Source organism: Erithacus rubecula (genome assembly GCF_903797595.1).
Source record: "Erithacus rubecula genome assembly, chromosome: 1".
NCBI lineage: Eukaryota > Metazoa > Chordata > Aves > Passeriformes > Muscicapidae > Erithacus > Erithacus rubecula.
The window spans coordinates 35,143,682-35,162,686 of NC_136658.1; the positions used below are offsets into that span (position 1 = coordinate 35,143,682).

Consider the following 19,005-nt stretch of genomic DNA (forward strand, 5'->3'; position numbering starts at 1 on the left):
GTTGCATTATAAATAAATAATTGCATTCTATTTTATTATTTGCTCAAACTGATGCATTTCAAACAGTGAAAATATAATCTCCATTTCAGAATGGTGTATAAATAGACAAATAGTCTTTTTGTAAGTGCAGCCTATCAATTAGCCCTAGGCAAAGCCCACTGGTATTACTGGGTGTTTAAGAACTTAAAGCATAAAATACAAGTATATTTTTAAAAGCTAAAATACTCACAAATCAGATTCAAAGTCTAACTGTTTATGAAAGCTTACAGTGATAGATTTACCTGCATACAATGATAGATTTGCAAGGCAGTCGTGCAGAGAAAGCATTTTATGCATTTATGTCTGGCCATTTACAGAAAATAAAATAAATCACCTTTCCTTTTCCCCTCTTTCTTTTGGAATATATGTGTTTATGAGTGAGTATTTTCATGTGTTTTTATGCATATCATACCTGTCTGTATGTATATAGAACACTTCATAATGATGATTAAGTGTGATAAAGTGATAGAAGTCACTGTGGTGCATAATGAGCACCTAAGTGCTGTGTCCACAGCAAAGCCCTTATTTTCCATGTCTTATTTCATTAGGGCTCATGCTCTCATGCTTGTGGTTCCCCTCAAGGGATCACACAGCATATATTGGTACTACAACATTTCATTATTTACTTTATCAGGACTCTCTCACTTTCCCTGTCTCTTTAGGGAGCTTAGTTCGCCTCATCATAAAACACTTTAAAATTGAGCTGCTGCAGTTTATGTGCATGTACATATACACCACCTGGGGAAGGCAACACTTACCCCTACAGACTGCATCTGAGCCTTGCCCTGAATAGCCAGGGAACATCTGGGAGGATGCTGAAGTCTCCTTCAGCACCTCTTTAGTGCCAGGCTGCCCACTTTGCAGCCATAGCATCTCCTGGAGCCGTGAACAGGTAAAACTGGTAGGAAGTGCCATGACTTTGGAAGACTCTGGTGGGGTAAGGGCTGACCTTTATGTCTTACATGAAAGGTTATACTTTGGAGTGCAGCAGCCAGAGCACATTTATTTCTTCTCTCTCTTCAGAGGCAAAAGGAAGCACCCACAGAGTCACTGGCACTGTTCCCAGTAATCACAATAGAGTTGTCTGAGTCAAGGCTTTTATTGTATGGCTCTCATTTGCCACAGTCCCTTGTGTATCTCAGCTTTCTTCTCCCTTCTGTTACCTTGTCCAAAGAGGGATATCCTACCCTTGGAAGATTTTTGAAGATAAATATAAGACTAGTGCTTCCCCAAGATTAAAAACTGGTGCTTTCCACCAGTATATTCCCATATACTCTTTGAACCTTGGATTTATTATCACCCAGAGTATGGAGAGTGAAACAGAAGTGTAATTATGGTCTGCTTGTCCAGGGTCTGTGCTAGGTTTGATGTTATAACCCCAGCTGCATTTCCTGTATGAAAGGTAGAAAATTAAACTTCTGACTATCTCAGTGATCATTGTGCAGTTTTTCCTGTGAGGTTGCTCAAGGGGATTTGGAAAAAATCCAAAATGGAAATGAATCCTAGTTATTTCACTTTTTGCAGTCACAGATATGGCTGTAGGTGAGGAACCTCCCATACAAAGCTTGTAGCTGTCTCTAAGACATTACTATTAGAAAAATGCTTAGAAGCATCTGGGGCTGTGCTTGGCAATTTTTGCAGATATTTGTTCCATACTAAGAGAGGGTCAGCTTAATCGTGAGAGGTCTTTGAAGACTGATGGGAGTTTTTGCTGAAAGGTGTGTGCTGGTGGGGTTGTTACTGGGCAATCAGAAAAGGAGCTTCAAGAGAGCTGTGAGGGGACATCATGCAATCTTCACACAAAATAAGAACGTTTAAAAAATCCTAACTAGACAAGCCCCAGAGATTTTTAAGGAAGGAGGGTTTTGGTATGAATAGGTGGGTATCAGCTTTTCAGCTGTCAGTTACCAGCTATCCACAGAGGCTTGTGGCCCTACTTGGTTAAATCCAAAATGACAGTGTGAGTGAAAACCTGATGGTTTTCCTGCAGAGGTTCAGCATCTCTGCAGAAGGTGTCACCTGGGGACTGCTTTGTGGAGGGTAATTTCCCATTAATGAAATAGGTCTGGGGTGTTAGTCCTGTCTTTGTTCAACAAGGGAAAGGATCTCCTGTCCTTCCTGAAGCAAAAAAAAAGAACTGTTCCTAATCTCAGTGTCGGCAGGTGATCTGAGCAAAACTTTGGCCTCCAGGCAACCCTCTTGAATTTTTTACTGCTGCATTCATTGAAACTCCTGCCCAGGGCAAAAGCAGCAGCTTGAGGTGTTTTTACACGCTCTAGATAGGAAGGATGAAAGGTGGTGAGTCTCTTGCTCAGCCTCTCTAGAGAAAAGAATATAGAGTACACCTAAAAGCATACTTAAGAAAAACTGAAATGCTTTGCTTCCAGGCAATTTAAAGCAGTAGTGCTGGTCCAAAATGAAGGTTTTTTGGGGTTTGGGGTTTTTTTGGGTTTTTTTTGACATGCTTACTGTGAGCTACCTTAGCACCTGATACACAAAACCAGTGTGATATAGAAGAAGAACTTTCATTTTGTGAACTTGAAAAGTCCTGAAAATGGGTCTAGATAAAACTTCAGGTATCCGTGCATCCATTCTGCATTTCACAGTGAAATGCAAAGTCTCTTCTTTTCAAAACAGAAATGTTCTACTACAATACTGATGAAATGTATACTGCCCTTACCACTGGAAATGCGACTCAGAGAAGCAAAGGGACAGTTGATTGTTCTCACAAAGCAGGAAGTTTCCTAATTTGAGACCAAGGTGTTCCCTGCAGTGCCTCCCACCTGATGCCCTGCCTGACAGGAGCATGGGCATTGCTCCAGGCTCACCAGTGCCCACATGCAGCTGTGCTGCTTCTGATGCACATCTCTAGAACATCCTTTTCAATTTGTTGCATATGTGAAGCAAAAAGATAGCAGGGGCTTATTTTTTTTATTGAAGGTGTTTTCTCCCCATTGTGGTGTTGGCAATTAAGCTGTTGGGACAGCATAAAATGGCAGTGAGAATGGAGATGGGCATGTTAGGAGCACTGCAGCAGCCCAGCATCACCCAGTGAACCTCTTCTTTACCAAGCTGATTGGAGAAAACAGCTGCACAGATCTGTAGTGCTTAAAATCAGAAAAAAAACCCAGATAATTTGATCTCATCCCTTTTATATCTCTATTATATATCACTTTTATACATCTTTACTAAATGATCCTTCTCTAACTAAACCATAGCATACATTTGCCATGAAATGCTTCTCCCTCAACAGTTTGTAGCTCTCATTTGCAGATGTCTGAGATTATTCCAGGAATTAATCATCCGCTTAAAAAAATAATAATAATAATGAGTATCAAGCTGATTGCTAATTTTATTTTTCCTGGCTTCAGTTTCCAATCATTAGATGTTGCTCCACCCTATTTTGTTAGATTAAAGAGCCCTTTGCTTCCCAGTAATATTTCCCCATGAACCTTACATGGGTTTTGCTAATCAAGTTGCCTCTTCATCTTCTTTTTAATAAGCTTAGCAGATTGAAATCTTAAACTCCCTTACAGTAAATCATTGTCTCTACTCCTCAGACTGTTTTTGGAGCCTTTTTTGTTCATCTTTTGTGATTTTTTTGACATGCTTTGTAAAACAGACCCCAGAGTCATGCATGGTATGTCTGAGAAAAGGAAACATGTACAGGTTAAATGATGCTCCTGTGCTGGCTTTGTGCATCACACTCCTCTTTCCTGCTGTGTTCATGTTCAGGGGCAGCCTGGCTATTAAGCCATTTCAGAGGTACTCTTTCTCTCCTTTCTGACTGCTCCTCTGGGTTAATGTTTGGATAGAGAGATAAAGGCAGATTCCAGGGTAATGTTACTATTTTTTTCATAGGGTTGCTCATTTGCTGTGGGCCAAAAGCAACAAGTAATAAGGACAGAGCAGGGGAGTGAGTGGGAAGATAACTCTTTTTCCAGTGAAATATGCATCCTGTGTTTCCAGTATAATGCATATAACTGAAAAGGGGAAGACATTTTCTGGCTGTAATATTCCTTGTCTGTTCTGGCCAGCCATCCTGGGCCAGCAGTGCTCAGCATGCAGGATCACTTGCTCTCCAGGGCAGCCTTCCCCAGCAAGCAGGCTCCCCTGCAGGGCTCTGCTTCCCTCCACCTCCCTCACCACTGGCACAAAACACCTGAAGCAGATTGGCACAGATTTTGCAGAAGGGCTCCCAAAGCAATGTCTTGTACTGCAGGGAGTACAAAAGATGCGGATCTTTGTGTAAAGGAAGAGAACTTTGTACAGAAGTCCCTTGCCAGGACTTTTATCAGAATCCTTTTGAGCATCCTTTGCCTTTTTTCTTCATCTTTTCTTTCTGCTTCAGCTTTGCTGCACTTATGATCTTATTTCTAAAATAACCAGGAGCAAACCCTTCTTTTTAAAATAGCTTCCCAGTCCCCCAGGCAGAGGAGACATGGGTCGGACTTTGATCTCTTTATTAATCTACTAAAGAGGATGTGTGAAAAATCTGGGTTACTCTGGGCTTTAGCCAGACCTTTTGAAAAGAAAATGTCTCAATTCAAGCAGATTATTATTGAGAGTTAACAGCTTTCATCCTTGGTGAGGATTTCTGGTGGTACCATTCCCACATTTGGTGTGGTTGGGAAGGCTGCAGAGATGGGCACAAGGCATGCAAGGGTTTTGAAATCCCAGAAGTGCTCAGAAAATAAGGCAGAACTTGTCATTTGCTGTAGGGACAAACAGATCCAGGAGGGAAAAATACATACAGAGAGGCCATAATAATGCAGAGAGTTCCCAGTTTATGATTAATATGGGGCTAGAACACAGTACCAAAAAGTTCTTTCAAAAAAAAAAGGAAAAAAAGAAAAAAAAAAAGCATGGTCAGTAGAGTTAAGTTATGCCATTAACATTGTTCTTCTGAGTTACATTAAAAATGTATTCCCACAGATCTCCATGCCAGATTTTGTGAAAGTTTGAGGTGTCTGAATTCTACATGACACCTGCCACAGCCAAAAAATTATGCTTTTTGTTTGTTTTTCTTGCCCCTTTGGCTGAAAAGTTGAGCCTGTGCATATCTTGGGAGTAGCACAAAGCTCACTCAGTGCACAGGCATTGTATTTTGCTGTGCCTCTGAGACCAAAGAGAAGGATGGATCTACCACCACTAAAGGGTAGTAGCCCAGATTCCTATAATGATGCCAGTAGCTGCCCAGATTCCTAAAAGTTGTACAATATGGCTCAAGCCATGCAGGGTGGCAACAAATCCCTTTTGTCAGAGCAGCATCACAGTCTGCCCTGTTGTTCTGAAGCACTTGGAGCAAGTAGGGAATGGGACATGGCAGCAGTTTAGTCTTCAGTAGGGCTTCATGACTCTTCTCAGCCTGGTTTTACTGCTGAGTTTTATTGCATTGTCTGGCAGTGATGGAGTGTGTTAAGCTTTGACAGAGGTTATTAGTAAATGAGAGGTTTCTTTCCTGTATTCGTGCTTTTGAAGGCAGTTTGTTTCTTCCAAAGTTGTCCATTCTGTAATTTTTGTTTATCCATATAAGAATTTTTTTCCCCCCAAGCAAAATATATTAAAGCAAGATGAATATGGATATTTCTTTAAATAAGTAGAGGGATGTGATGGAAGATACAAAAATGGTAATAAAGCCTAGTCAGGTAAAAACGTTGGCACATCTTATTTCATTTAATTTGTAAGTGGAAGAAGATAGAGAATTTATTTGACTAAGCCTCTGGTTCAGTGTCTTGATGATATGTTTGGAAAATTGCTCTGAAACTGATGTGTAAGTGACCTTGGAGATGTCATATTTAAGTGATAGCTCATTTTGATGTGAGGTTGTAAGCCTCCCCCCTGGCCTCAAATAAAGCAAGCAAAGGAACTCGGCATTGAATTCAAGTCATTTCAAGGTAAAGAGGGAAGAAACTCTCCTCAAAACTCCAAATATAAATAGCCTGGAAGGTCAAGCACTAATCTGAGATGTGCCTGTGTTGCAGTGCCATTAAGGTGCTGCTTCACTGGGAAGTTTGATCTCATGGCAGCAGTCCCCAGCCCTGGTGTCAGCCTTGGGATACCTGGGGAGATGTGATCTGACTCCAGAGAAAACTCTGTCCTTGTGGTGGGTGGCACTGCCAAATCAGTATGTAACATTCACCCTTGGAATCACATAGTTCCTGTATATTTATGCATTATATAAATACTAATGCATTCATAAATATTAATGTATTAATATATGATTATTTAAAAATTAAAATGCACTTTTAAATAATTATTTTTGTTTGAGAGGGCAGTGTCCAGACCTGAACTTGACTATTGCCTTAGTTTGTTGGACTTCCCCTCTACCTGTAGTAAGTTAGGTTACTTTTATGTCTTGCAGCCTAGGGAAAGGCTGCCAGGATTCCTGCTCAGGCAGGATTCCCTCCCTGGTCTGGTGCTGAGGTGATGCCAGTGTAAGCTGTGCTGATGGGCTGTACTTGATTTAATGGCCCTGACAGATCACAACCACAGCTGCACTTTGCATTTGAGTCACAACTATCCCAAACTTTGACTGGGCCAGCACCTCAGAGGTCAGAAGAATCACAGAATCCTTAAGGCTGGAATAGACCATCAGCTCCAGCCATTAAAAGCTGTGTGTTTCCTATGTACCTGAGGTACCTGAGGTGGATTTCAGCCTGTTTGAGCTGGAGCATTGCCTGGTGGTAGATTCCTCTGTGGGCGGGAGTGGTTTACAGCCCCTCTGTGCACTGGTGCTCTGCTCTACTCTGTTGGGAAGAGCAACAACTTGAACTTGCCTCTGAAGCATTTGGTGGCATTTCATGGCCAGCCAGAGTTGTAAACTGTGTATTATTCACCTACTTAGCTATTGAATGCAGATATATTACATTTATTAACACAGTAAATGTCCTTTCCACAATTCTGGCTGGTTATGATGATCATGATATTGTGTGTAATGTCATGGTAAAAGGTTTATTTGCAGACTAATTTGGTGTTGTTGGAAATAGCATTGCTGAGGATTGGCTTTCTAATTCCTTTTTACTGCTCTGGGAGCTCAGATGTGATATTTACCACAGAAACTGCACTTTGAGGTAACAGTAGATTTGTATGTTCAAAACATCAGTAAAAAAAGAGAAAATCAGCCCTAGATAGAAAAGTAACCTGTCTTTCATTGTCTGACAAGAGTGGTTTATGATACATGCTTTGTATTTGAACCAGACATAAGAATATTAGGAAGTTGTAGGTATGTATAGCCTCACAAAGTTAATATTGCTTTTGGACTCATTCCTGGGCATGATCTAATCTCCATTTAAGTCGGTGGAGATTTTTCTTCTTGCTTCAATAGGAATTGAATTTGTGTTTTAATATGCAGTAAAGCCTACAAAATTTGTGCAATAAAACAAGAACAGGAGGGCACCCTTTGCACAGTGGGGGGCCTTACATGAAGGCAGTGTTGAATCACCAGAGGAAGGAGGCAGATTTTCAAAGCTGCCGGCTGCCAGCCGGGGGGGGCATGAGCGATAGGTCTCCTTCATGCTCTGCTTGAGTTTGTGGCTGATGTGATACTGCTGGCCCTGGTTATTTATGGCTTGAGAGGGCTTTGAAAAGGGGTGAATATAATCTGTGGTTAATTCTGATTCCCACTGGCTTCAGTGGCCCCAGTGTGCTGGATTGGTCTGGCATTGGTACTCAGGTTCTTGTCTTCCTTATGCTAAAACTGTTTAATCTTTTGGTTGTATTTGCAATTTACGCTTTAATGGAAATAATGAATAAAATATCTCCTAAAATACACATGCAATCTGCTTTCACAGACACAGAACTGTTTCATGTGAAGGACCTAAATTAAAAAAAAAAAAAATGGGTTGGGTGTAATGTTAGTTTCCTTGAAATAGTAAATATTCTTCCTTAATTGAGTGTGAAATTCCTGTCTACAAATCATGACATTTTGGTTGATTTTACATTCACTGATTTGATGAATAATGGCCTTGCAACATTTTTTAAACTTTTTCTGCCTACAATAACTCTCCACTAAGTGTCCTTCAAAATCACATCTCTGCTCAATGCATGGAATCTGAATTAGCTCTGACATTTGCACTTACACTCACAAATCTTGGCTCCCCTGTGTGCCAAAGTTTGGGGGAAGGATCCAGCTGGATCTTGGGGGTAGGAGCACAGGTTGGCTGTAAAACCTTCATCTTGGAGCAGCCAGATGATGTTTGTAAGTTCTTTCTCTCCCCTCTGTATTTTAGACAGAAAAAAAAGAAATTAAAACTCATTATTCAACTGTTTTCTTCTCAAGCTACTTTTATTTATTACTTCTTCCCCAACAAGGCACTGTAAACAAGGACCTTTGGCTGACAGCTCGGTGACAACCAAGGTGTTGTGTTTACTGCCAGGAGACACACAGAGTCTTTGATAAAGGATCATGAATAATTAGTAGCATTTTGGAATCAGTGATTTTTCTGCTTCTTCCTTTGAGGGATGTACCAGCCCTGAGTACTTCACAGTTAGCTGGCATTCCTGATGGCCTCATTTCTGTCATTTTAATTGGGGGACAAACCAGCTTCTGCTTTGTAGCTGTTTGCACTGAGCCCCTTTGTTTGGAAGTTGGAGGAGGGAGAGGCAGAAGGGGGCTCTGGAAATGTGTTTTTCTAGCATTTCATGGACATACTGAGTGAATTTGCTGGTATCCTGGTTTCTGGAGTCAGGAAGGTGCATGCCTCACCCTCAGTCCTTCAGTCACCCTGAGGTTATATATTTTTATAGTGACTTTAACCACTAAACCTTGCATGTGCACTAGCAAGGAGCTGGCTTTGGGTGGGAATGGTCATGTTGCACGCTGGCAGCTGGCAGTATCTGGGAGTGTGTTGCTGTAGTGTCACTTCCATCCTGTGCTGCAGCTTGTGATGAGGGCATGTTCTGCCTTTGCTGCCTCCCACTCCTGCCCACCTCTACAGCCACTCCTGGGCCAGGCTCTGAACATAAGTGGGGCATTCACCTTATCTAACCTTTCCTGATTTCCTAGTCTGAGATGCACATTTGTGCAGTTAGCTCATACTCCTGAAAAGGATTGAGGAGAATAAGCAACATCTTTTGTCACTGAGACTCTTCTCAACTGATAGCTGATGCAATACATCCCCCTGCAAAACCACTGCAGTATTTTGAAAAGGAGAGAACTAAGTATTTTTATGTGGCATTTCTGTGTGATAGTTTTTGGATGAATAGCAGATATGTACTGTCAGTCTTCTTTCCCCACATCTTGATCATTGTTTCCTGAGGGTATGGCTACTTCTATTGGCAACTTTTATAACATGGGCTACCGAGTCACTCAGCAAAATCACATTCTATATTAGTTTTTGCAGCTAAGCCAATAACTTGGGTAGAAGAATAGGTTTCATTGTCTTGTCTCAGTACCAATGTGCCAAATGATGGGAGATTCTGGCCTGTCCCTGACAAGGAGTTGCTCCTGCCAGATATCCTCCTTGCTGAATATTTGCACTCTCCTTTTTCTGCCATTGACTTCCAGCCATCAGACCTCAGTTTGCTTTTCTCAGCTAGATTAAAGAGCTTTGTTACTCTCTTTTGACTTCTCCATGCACAGCTTCTTACAGACCACCAAGTTGTCTTTTAATCTTGCATTGTAAAAACTAAACAGAATTGAACTCCTTTCAGTGTTTGTGCTATGAGGGTATTCATGAAGGATGATCTGACTTTTAGGAGGAACGTATGTGTGTAGCAGATATCCATGGCAATGGGCACCTATGTAAACAGCCAGGCTGACAGCTCCAGTAAACATTCTCCTAAAGAGCTGTGGCAGGTCCATCCATCACACTACCTATATACACAGTACTGTCAAATATGTAGAGTAAACAAACAGGGGGCAAAAAAGAGGTGATGAAAGAAGTAATGCTTTCCTCTAATCCCTTTTTGTTTTAAGGGCCTCTCAGGTTTCTCATCATGGTAGTAAATACAGGACTTTCAGATTTTTTTTGGGCGGATCACATCATTTGGAGTGGTCTGGTGACAGATGTACAGTAAGTCAGTGGAAATCCAGTTTACAAATTCTTCATTCACTTTAATAGTTTCTTTTTTTCTTTTTAACCTTCGTCCTACATAATGCTGTGTCTCATTGTGACCAATTGCAGGAACCATACAGAAAACATTATCCCATTATTTTCATGGGGAAAGAGGGAAAGCAAGCCTTAAAGAGAAAAACAAGCACACAACCTTCGCATTGCTGGCTCATTGCCAAACCCAAGGGCTGTGCTTAATTTACATATAAATGTGCTGAGGATTTTAATCAGCAGCTAATGCACTCTGTTGTTATTTTTCACTTAAAGTGTTTGTAATGCACGTGGTGCTTGGCAGATTGCATGGGGCATGTGCACTTGGAGGAATGCAGTGGCAAGCATATCAGTGGTGCTGCTTTTTGGATTGTTGGCTGGTTTTATTTCTGAGGCTGCCCTGGGCCTCAGGTAGTGCTGGCTCCAGGCCTTCAGGGATACTGCAAAATCCAGCCCAGGGCAGCAGGAAGAGCTGGCTCACAGATGTGTGGCTGGATTTCAGCTGTCTCATGTCAAAATGCCTTAGTGCCTCCATGGTGCAGCATCCCAGTGGATGAGAACATCTGTTTTATCTGTCTTGTTCAGAAATGTGTCTGCAGCATCTTGGAGCTTTTTGGGTTTTAGTCCCTCTGAAATTTTCATGATTTCTGCTGGTTTTTCTTCTTGATTTGTTTAGTTCAGGTGTCATTACTTGTTCACTTTTCTCTTTTAATTAGCAAGCAGCTGGAAAGAGTGCACCACAAAATTCATCCAAGAAAAACCCTTAGAGCTGCTTCCAAAGGTGTCTCCTCCTTTCTACTCTCCTGGTCCTGAAGACTAAATTCTGTCTTTCTGTAGTATCTGTTAATACCTATGAGCTTTGAAGTAAATGACACATTTTCTGAATTTATGGTGATTTTATCCAAGGATATACCCCTCCTTTCTCTCTCAGCTAAAGTGAGTGAGAACCTATCTGTGGACTGTCCAGGGAATATTTTCCTGGTGTCAGCTCTGTCAGCCTCTTTGCATTCATGCCGTAGTGAGGAAGAAGAAGTCTTGATTACCAAATATCATCGTTAGTCTCAAGGGTTAATACCTCATATGGAGCTGGCATTTGACTTCCCTCTGGAATGATGCCATCCACACCTGTATGAAGTGACTTGTTAAATATTTGGGCAGCTTGTGTATTCTTGTGGGCTCTACCTTTATATCCATATGTGGGTGTCCAGCAAGGTGGCATTTTGTGCAGAACATTCAAGAACATGGTAGAAGATATTCCCAGGATGATGGAAGGATTTCCAAGTGGAAAACCTGAAAGTGAACAAAAGCCTTTGTATTTATCAAGCTGCTGTGTGATGTTGACAGGTGAAATGACAAGACTTATTGAGGAAAAGGAATTAATTGTATCTGGGACCTTTTAATAAATCAAAAGTAAAGGTAAGAACCAGTGTAACAGCAGACCTGTTGGCAGTAGCTAATGCTTGTTCAATGATCCTTCCCTTCTGAAATACAGAAATGAAAAGTAACTGTTGCCAGGAGTTATAAAATGAAGGAATGACTCAGAAGATAGATTTATTATCACCTCAGTATCAGTGAAATTCAGCTTCATAACATAGGTTAATCTGCTAAAACCTTCTGTGCTCTCACTGGGGGAGAACCCTATTTATTTCAAATTTTGTTTAAAGATATAAAATAATAATTCTTGTATTCTGAATAAATCATCATCTTTACTATCACTAATATTTATCTTTTTTTTCCGCCTCAGTCTTTCCTATGTGGATTTATTTTATTTATTTATTTCTATGGGTTGTTATGGGCTCTTCTCATCCTTGCAGTGTAATTTCTCTTCTGGACTTGCAGGCTTTTTTCATCACAGTTCCCCATATATTTCACCCATGTTTCTACAGAAACTCATTACATAGCACAGGCTGCTGCCAACAAGAACATTTAGAATACACTCTGCCTTTTTCCTGCAGTGCTGCCCTGCTCACCTACAACAGGTGAATAATACATCTGAGTGAGAAGAACATGGATTTGAGGTTACTATGAAACGACCTAAGCCCATATATGACAAGAATCAGTGCTGATCTTTTCCCCTTCCTCTCTTATATGGCTGATCAAATGTTAGGAGTATGCTTGTCAGTTCAAACTGGCATTAAAAGACATTTAAAAAAATCCAAAATTTGAAAAAAAAAGTGTCTTATAAGACAAGAGCAAATACACGTGATGTCTCTGTGACTGTGTGGATGGGTTCCATGCTACCTTGAAAACTTAGTTCTAAAACTTACAAGCTATCATGGAAACAGTCCAGTCAGATCCTTAAAAAAAACCCCAAAGCCAAAAAGATGCACATATCTTTTATTAATGCTGACCTTGGAACAGCTCTGTCCTCAATGATTAACTGATAATTTTGTTCTAAATAGCATCCAACACATCTGAGACTAAATGCAGTGTTCCTGTTTTGCCCTGGAATATCATTTTCCATCTACTCATGATGGGATTCGATCATTTGCAAACTGTCCTTTTGAGTATTTCTAAAGCTTGAGATGCCATGCATTAGTGTGTGTTTCTCAATATTTAGCAATGCTGTATTAGGAGTTGAAAGTGTTCTTGATATATGTGTCATAGAAGTGGTCAGGAAGTGGGTTTATTATTTTGATGCTGGTGTGATTTTGTGTGTGGTGCTGCTGTATTTGGTCCTCTGTGCACTCATGCTCAGTGCTTAAGCCAGTGAACATTTGGACTGTGCCAATACAAGCAAGTCTTAGAATGGCAAAGTTTCTGCTTTATTGTAGAATCACAGAATGGTTTGGTTTAGAAGGGACCTGAAAGGTCATCTGGTTCCAAGCAGACACAAACCAGGTGTTCATGTAATGAGGAGGATGGATTTCTAAAGCACCTCAGGCAGAAATGAGGGGTGTGGAAGCCCTTCATGCCCAGATTGTTCAAGCACAGGGCTGGTGCTTTGAGCCCTCTCTGTTGCTGTATTATACACAGACACACTTTCTCTTCTGTTTTCTTAGAATCAGGTGGAAAACCAACTGATGTTTTCTTACACCAGTAGGTAAAGTGGCCAAGCCTTTCCTTCCTCTGTGATAAAAGAGGATATATATTCGTTATCAAAGGGCTGCTGTGTGAGCTTTTGATTGCTTATGTGCTGAATACATTTCTGTTGTACAGTTAAATTAAAATAGATGTGATGTTTCCTTGATCCTATTAATGACATCTCTGCTTGCTGTTTTTCTGCAGGAGTCATCTACACAGCAGATATTCTTGACCGGGAGACCACCAGATCCTACTGGCTGACGGTGTATGCGACCGATCATGGTGTTGTCCCACTCTACACCACCATCGAAGTCTACATTGAAGTGGAAGATGTGAATGACAATGCCCCTCTCACCTCTGAGCCCATCTATTACCCAGTCATCATGGAGAACTCTCCTAAGGATGTATCTGTCATTCAGATCCAAGCCCAGGACCCTGACTCCAGCACCAATGACAAACTGACTTACCGGATTACAAGTGGAAATCCCCAGAACTTCTTTGTGATCAATCCCAAAACAGGTAACAAAACCCTGTTGCCTCAGGGCAGTGGGAAAATTCAATCTACATATTTATCAGCTTTTATGACTTCAGGGTGCCCTGGTTTGCTTTCCAGACCTCTGTTTTCTGGTTGCTTGTGTGACTAAAGCATGGTGTATGTGTCTGAGGCGTTCTGCTGTGCATCGGTGTGAGAACATGGTGGCAGATGATGTGCTGCAGATGTGCTGCTGCAGCAATCACTCTGCCCTGGGTCACTGAATCACTGCTGGCTCTGCCCTGTGTCTGCAGGGGTGAGACTTTGCTGCACTGAGTCTGCAGAGCAGTGCTAGGAAGAAGATTCAGGCTGCTTCAGGTTGAAGAGAGAGCAGTTTCATGCTTTATAAGCTAGTGTAGCACCACTGAAGTGAGTGACATGATTGCTGTCCTGCACATAAGGCTCCACATTAAAGTAGGCAGATTTAATCCTTGCTTTATGCAAAAAGCAAAAAGCTTGCTTTATTCAAAAAGACAGTTTAGATGACCTAAACATCCTACTGGCCTTAAAAACAAAACATGTGTTTGCACTGATTTATAACAGCTGGGGATGGAGCCTGTGGGTAGGTGCAGTGGGCAGAGATGGTGATTGTTTCTAGTTAAAATACTGCTGTTTGTTGGCAGTGGAGCATGGCACCCATGCAGAGCAGTTCTGCACATGTCTGAACCCTAGGTGCCTTTGCGGAATGAGGCTGATAAGGAAATTGCCCCAGGAGATGTAGCCTGAGGTCATGGATACTGTGCTGGATGCCTACCTGTGCTTGGCAGCCAGTGTTGCTCACTCCAGCATACACCCAGCTTTGCTCACTCATTGGGCTTGTGGGGACCCTCCAGTATGATCTGGAGCTGCAAAGTCTAGGGGATCGTTCAGAGCAATATGCTGATCTTCATGAAGGTAGTTCAGAGAATTCATACAGTGCTCCTGCTTGTTTTCATGCTCCTAGTTTTGTTCTGGGGTTTTATTTCTTTTTTTAAGTTTATTTATATCTTCTGCAAAATTCTAAACAGCTAGAAAACTAGAAGGAACAGACATAAGAGGGAATATTTTTAATTTTGTGTATGGAAATGATGTTCACTAAATAGATTTTCAACATTTGGTTGGGCAATCCTATTGCAATGTGTGGCATAAGAAGGGGTCAGGATCTTCTCAGGCATAAGCCCAGGTGAAGAATTATGGAGAATGTATAATCACTGTGTTCAATCTGCTGAGCCCTAAGGCGCATATCTCACTTATTTTTAACACTTAGAATGGCCGAAGATGCTCTTCCATCTGCATCCCTTCTCCCCCTCCCCACCCCATAAATCCCATCTGGGCAAAGCAGCAGAGTTAGGACTCACAGTGTTTAATGCTTGTGCTTCCTTGCACCGGCTCCTCCCTCGGAGCAATCTGCTCAGCACAGCCCTGCTGATCTGCCAGGGTGAGCTCCTGACAGGGACTGGAGCCGGGCACATGGCAGCCCTGCAGCACCCTAGCCTGCTGGCACACCCTGTGGGCTGCCACTTTGTCCCTCTGGAGAGCAGGCAGGATGCTTCCCCCTGGCAGCACGATCTTATGCTACAGTTAACACTGGCAGTGGGTAATCTTCATTTGCACTGTGGAAATTGCGGTCTGAGGGCTTAAAGGCTTCAGGATGAGTAACTTTGCTGCTTGGGCAACTCCCAAAGGGCCCCCCTTATACTCAGCGAGCATCTTTGCTAGTGACTGGCTGTGATTTGTCATAGAGAGGATAAATCATCCCCTTCAATCCAATTCAGTTCCAAATGCAGAGCAGTGAGAGCTGGGCAAGGTGGCCTCTTTGAGTTTGTTTTGAAAATGATGAGGCTGACAGAGAATGTGTGTGCAGAGATCCCTTTCCCCAAAGGGAAGCACCAGGCCTTGACATCAGAAGGCTTTCTCTGATGGGATGCTGATGTCCAGGAAAGAAAAGCATAATGGATTTTCCTAGAGAGTGCCCCTGGGGGTCTCTGACAAGGTTCTTTTCAGCCATCTCCCTGCAGCGCACTAGTTTCTCTGAGATGGTAATTCACACTCCAGTTGTTTTGTACAGGAGGCTTCTGCACGCACAGAGAGGTTTGTAGCTGCCAGCCCCGTGCTCTTGCTGGATTCAGCACAGCAGTAACTCACGTGGAGCATTGCACAGCAGCCCTAAATGCGACAGCGTGCTGTATAATCGAGATGAAAAGGTTTAATGTGAACCCAAATACTGCTGCATACGTGGGCTGAATGAGCATGCTCCTGCTGTCGGGGGAGAGCAGTCATTTGAGAAAGGGGATCTTTTATTTTCTGTGTCACTTTGGAAGTTTAAACACTGCCAGCAAACTGACATCTCACTCCTGTGAGTAATCCACCACTGAGAGTCAACACGAAGGCAGCATCCTGCATTTTTTGCATATTTTGGTGGGAAGCAGCAGAAGAGATGAGGAGCTTGCTGGAGCATAGGAATGTTCTCAGTTGTCTTTGGAGGTCAGCAGTGACCATGTCTGCCTTCCTCTGGAGCTTGCTTTCAGCTGCCTTGCAGCTCATGCAATCAGGTTGGTTTCTGGAGGCACATGGACCACTGTGTGTCTGATAACTGGGGACACAGGGAGCCCAGGTTTTGTTCCTGGTTCTAATTCTGGATCACAATTGCAGCCAATTCTTACACTTTTGATTGATTATCTGGATAGCAGAAGCAACATTACTGCTTGTATGCCATGTCTGTGGATAGAAGAAACCTCTTAATAGACAAGTTGTCACTTCCTACATTTTTATAGACTGGCACAGCTATTTTAGGCTGTTTTAGGCAGTCAAACTGCAAATGTATCATATACATTTGGATTTGTTTGAAGGCAGGCTCCTGATCTTTCAGGATTATTACCTGCAGTTTGCTCTGTGGGTTTTAGAGAGATGAAGAGTTGCTCCTGCAGGAATGAAGAGCTGATAGCAAGATTTGGGCACTGAAATGCCTGGGCAGCTGATGCTCTCACTGGGGGCTGGCTCTGCTGTGGGGGCACATGGTGGCAAGGGCCCTCCTCTTCAGGCTTGTATGGGTGCTCCAGGGAAGAGGACAGGAGCATGAGCAGCCCACCCATGTATGTCAGGATTGGAAATGCAGTGTGGGCAACCTCCCATGAAGGCCTTTCTTTTTCACACCTTGATATTTTTATTAAAATACAGCCAAGCATCTGTTTGCGCCTTGGTACGCACTTTTATCTCATGAGCTGATATTCATAGGTACAAGTACTAAGTGAATAATGTAGCACATGAGCACGTGTGAAACCATAAATCATTCACATGGAGAACAAGGCAGCCTTGTTCTGCTAACTGGTGGACACTGCAGCCTCAGCAGCAGGTCCAAGAGAGCAAGCTGAGATTTTCCTTTATAGCGGGCAAGAGGAATACATTGCAAAGCACAGTTTTGTGAGGGGAGTAGGAAATGTGTTTTTCAGAAAGCTGAGGTGACTCTAAGGGTTACATGACTACAGGGAAAGGCATTCCCCTGGGCATTTGTTTCCCAGCTGTGTATACACACAGCAGCAAGGGAGGCATTCCTGGAGCTCAGCATCTGCAGCAGCTGTGAGTCAGCCTAAACCCTGGTGTGGCTGCTGGGAGAGCCAGGCCTTTTCCTCATGGCTTGGGAGGGCTTGGGATGGTTTGGCAGAGCACAGGGTCACAGGGCTGTGCTCTTTTGTGGGTGGTGAGGGATGGGGAGGACAGCAGGGCTGGGCTGGGCTGCCCAGCTGCCATGAGTGCCAGAGCCGAGCCAGTTACTCTGGAGTGAGAGGATGGAGCTAAATAAAACAGAAGATGGAGTTAATAAAAAAACTGATTGATCAGAGCTGTAAATGCTTACTTTTATTTCATGTATTTGGGTGTTAATTTCACAGCACAGGGGTAATTTACTGTGTTGATTTATGATGTTTCTGCACTCTGGAAAAATTGAATTTTAATTCAAGACGTTGCATTATTTTGTTTAGTGTCAACATATTTTGAGCAAACCCAGTTAGCTTATGTTCAGTGTAATGTAGATTACTTGAGAGATTCCTATAACTAACATGCCAACAGACCAAATTTCACTCTTGTACACATTCTTATTTATTAATTTACTCTAAAATTATGCTTGTGTGTCTGGAAAATCTGCTTGCACCTTGCTTAGCCTTTTGCTGGCAGCATTTAAAAAGAGACAGACCCCTGGCACCCCTGAAATAGTATTTGCTGCAGTGGTTAAGGCAGGATGCACTTGTAGGTTTAGAAAAAGTGTATGTAGGTCAATACATCTTTGCAGAGCAGCAATGCTCTGCCTATGTAAGTTGTCTCTGAGTTGTCACATCTGCACCTAGATTTGGAAAGACTCTGGATATTTTCTTGTAGAAGTAGTATTAATATTTATATAAGCTAATACGGTGTTAGTAGTGTCAGAATTTAATTGGTACAACTGCTACTCTTCTCAGTAGGCTGGGCTTTGCTTTCCTTGCACTCACAAAGCCAGCTGGTGTAGAATCCTGCTGGGTCTGAAAGCCACATTTGCTCTGCCATACTAAAGCAGTGCTTCACCCTCCTGTCACACATCCTGATTTTTATAGCCACTTCTCTTTGGCTTGTCCCAATAAATCCCCACACATCTCTGGTCTCACAGACAGAGACAATCCAGTGGTTCACTGCTGCTCCACGTCCTGATGGCTGCCAGCAGTGCAGGTGCTGGTACCCAGTGCCTCTTTTCAGCCCAGAAACCACAGAATCATGGAATGGTTTGGGTTGGAAGGGACATCAAAGATCATCTAGTTTCAGCACTCCTTCTTCCACTAGACCAGTTGTTCAGGAACCTGTTCAGGCTGGCCATGAACATTTCCAGGAATGGAGCAGGGATTATCCTTCTATCACACTTTATAGCTGCTGTTAGAGCAGACTTTGGGGAGGGGATTGCTCTGGTCAGGCTCTGGAGGGTTTTCCAGTGATCATGGAGGGTTTCTAGGTCAAGGGACACTCACTTGTCCTGGCTGCTCCATCCATGCTGCTAAACTCTTAATAAACTTATTCTAAATTAAGATCTTCCATGTCTTGTAAATGAAGGCTATTAGCTTTTATTTGGTTTTTAGTCTAACCTGCAGTCTTTCCCCAGGGTATGTTTTAGGTGCTATAATGGTCAAATTAGAAAATGAATTTTGATGGCATTGCAGGTCAGCTCCCTCCCACTGGGTGCTCCTTCTGGAGGGTGTCTCCCTCATTGCATTGGCCATGGAGCTGTTTTTGGCAGCTTGTGTCTGTGATGAACCTCAGCTCTGCAGATCATGTCACAGCACAAATAGCTCAATGCTATTCAGCCTGTCAGTATTCTTGCCCTGTCCTAGAGCAGAGAGGACCATGCAGAGGGAAAAGACAGTGATT

The 19,005-nt window shown here is 42.6% G+C and overlaps 1 protein-coding gene across 6 annotated transcripts in view; it reads left to right on the forward strand.

The window, feature by feature from the left end:
• FAT3 (FAT atypical cadherin 3) overlaps nt 1-19,005 on the forward strand; it is a 382,360-nt gene that overhangs the window by 161,916 nt on the left and 201,439 nt on the right. For all 6 annotated transcript variants that reach the window (XR_013775721.1, XM_079317035.1, XM_079317037.1 and 3 more), the window contains exon 3: nt 13,314-13,628. Coding sequence is in view for 5 of the 6 variants with exons in the window: in XM_079317035.1 (XP_079173161.1) it covers nt 13,314-13,628 (315 nt within the window). In the remaining variant the exon portion in view is untranslated. The remainder of the gene's footprint in view (nt 1-13,313; nt 13,629-19,005) is intronic.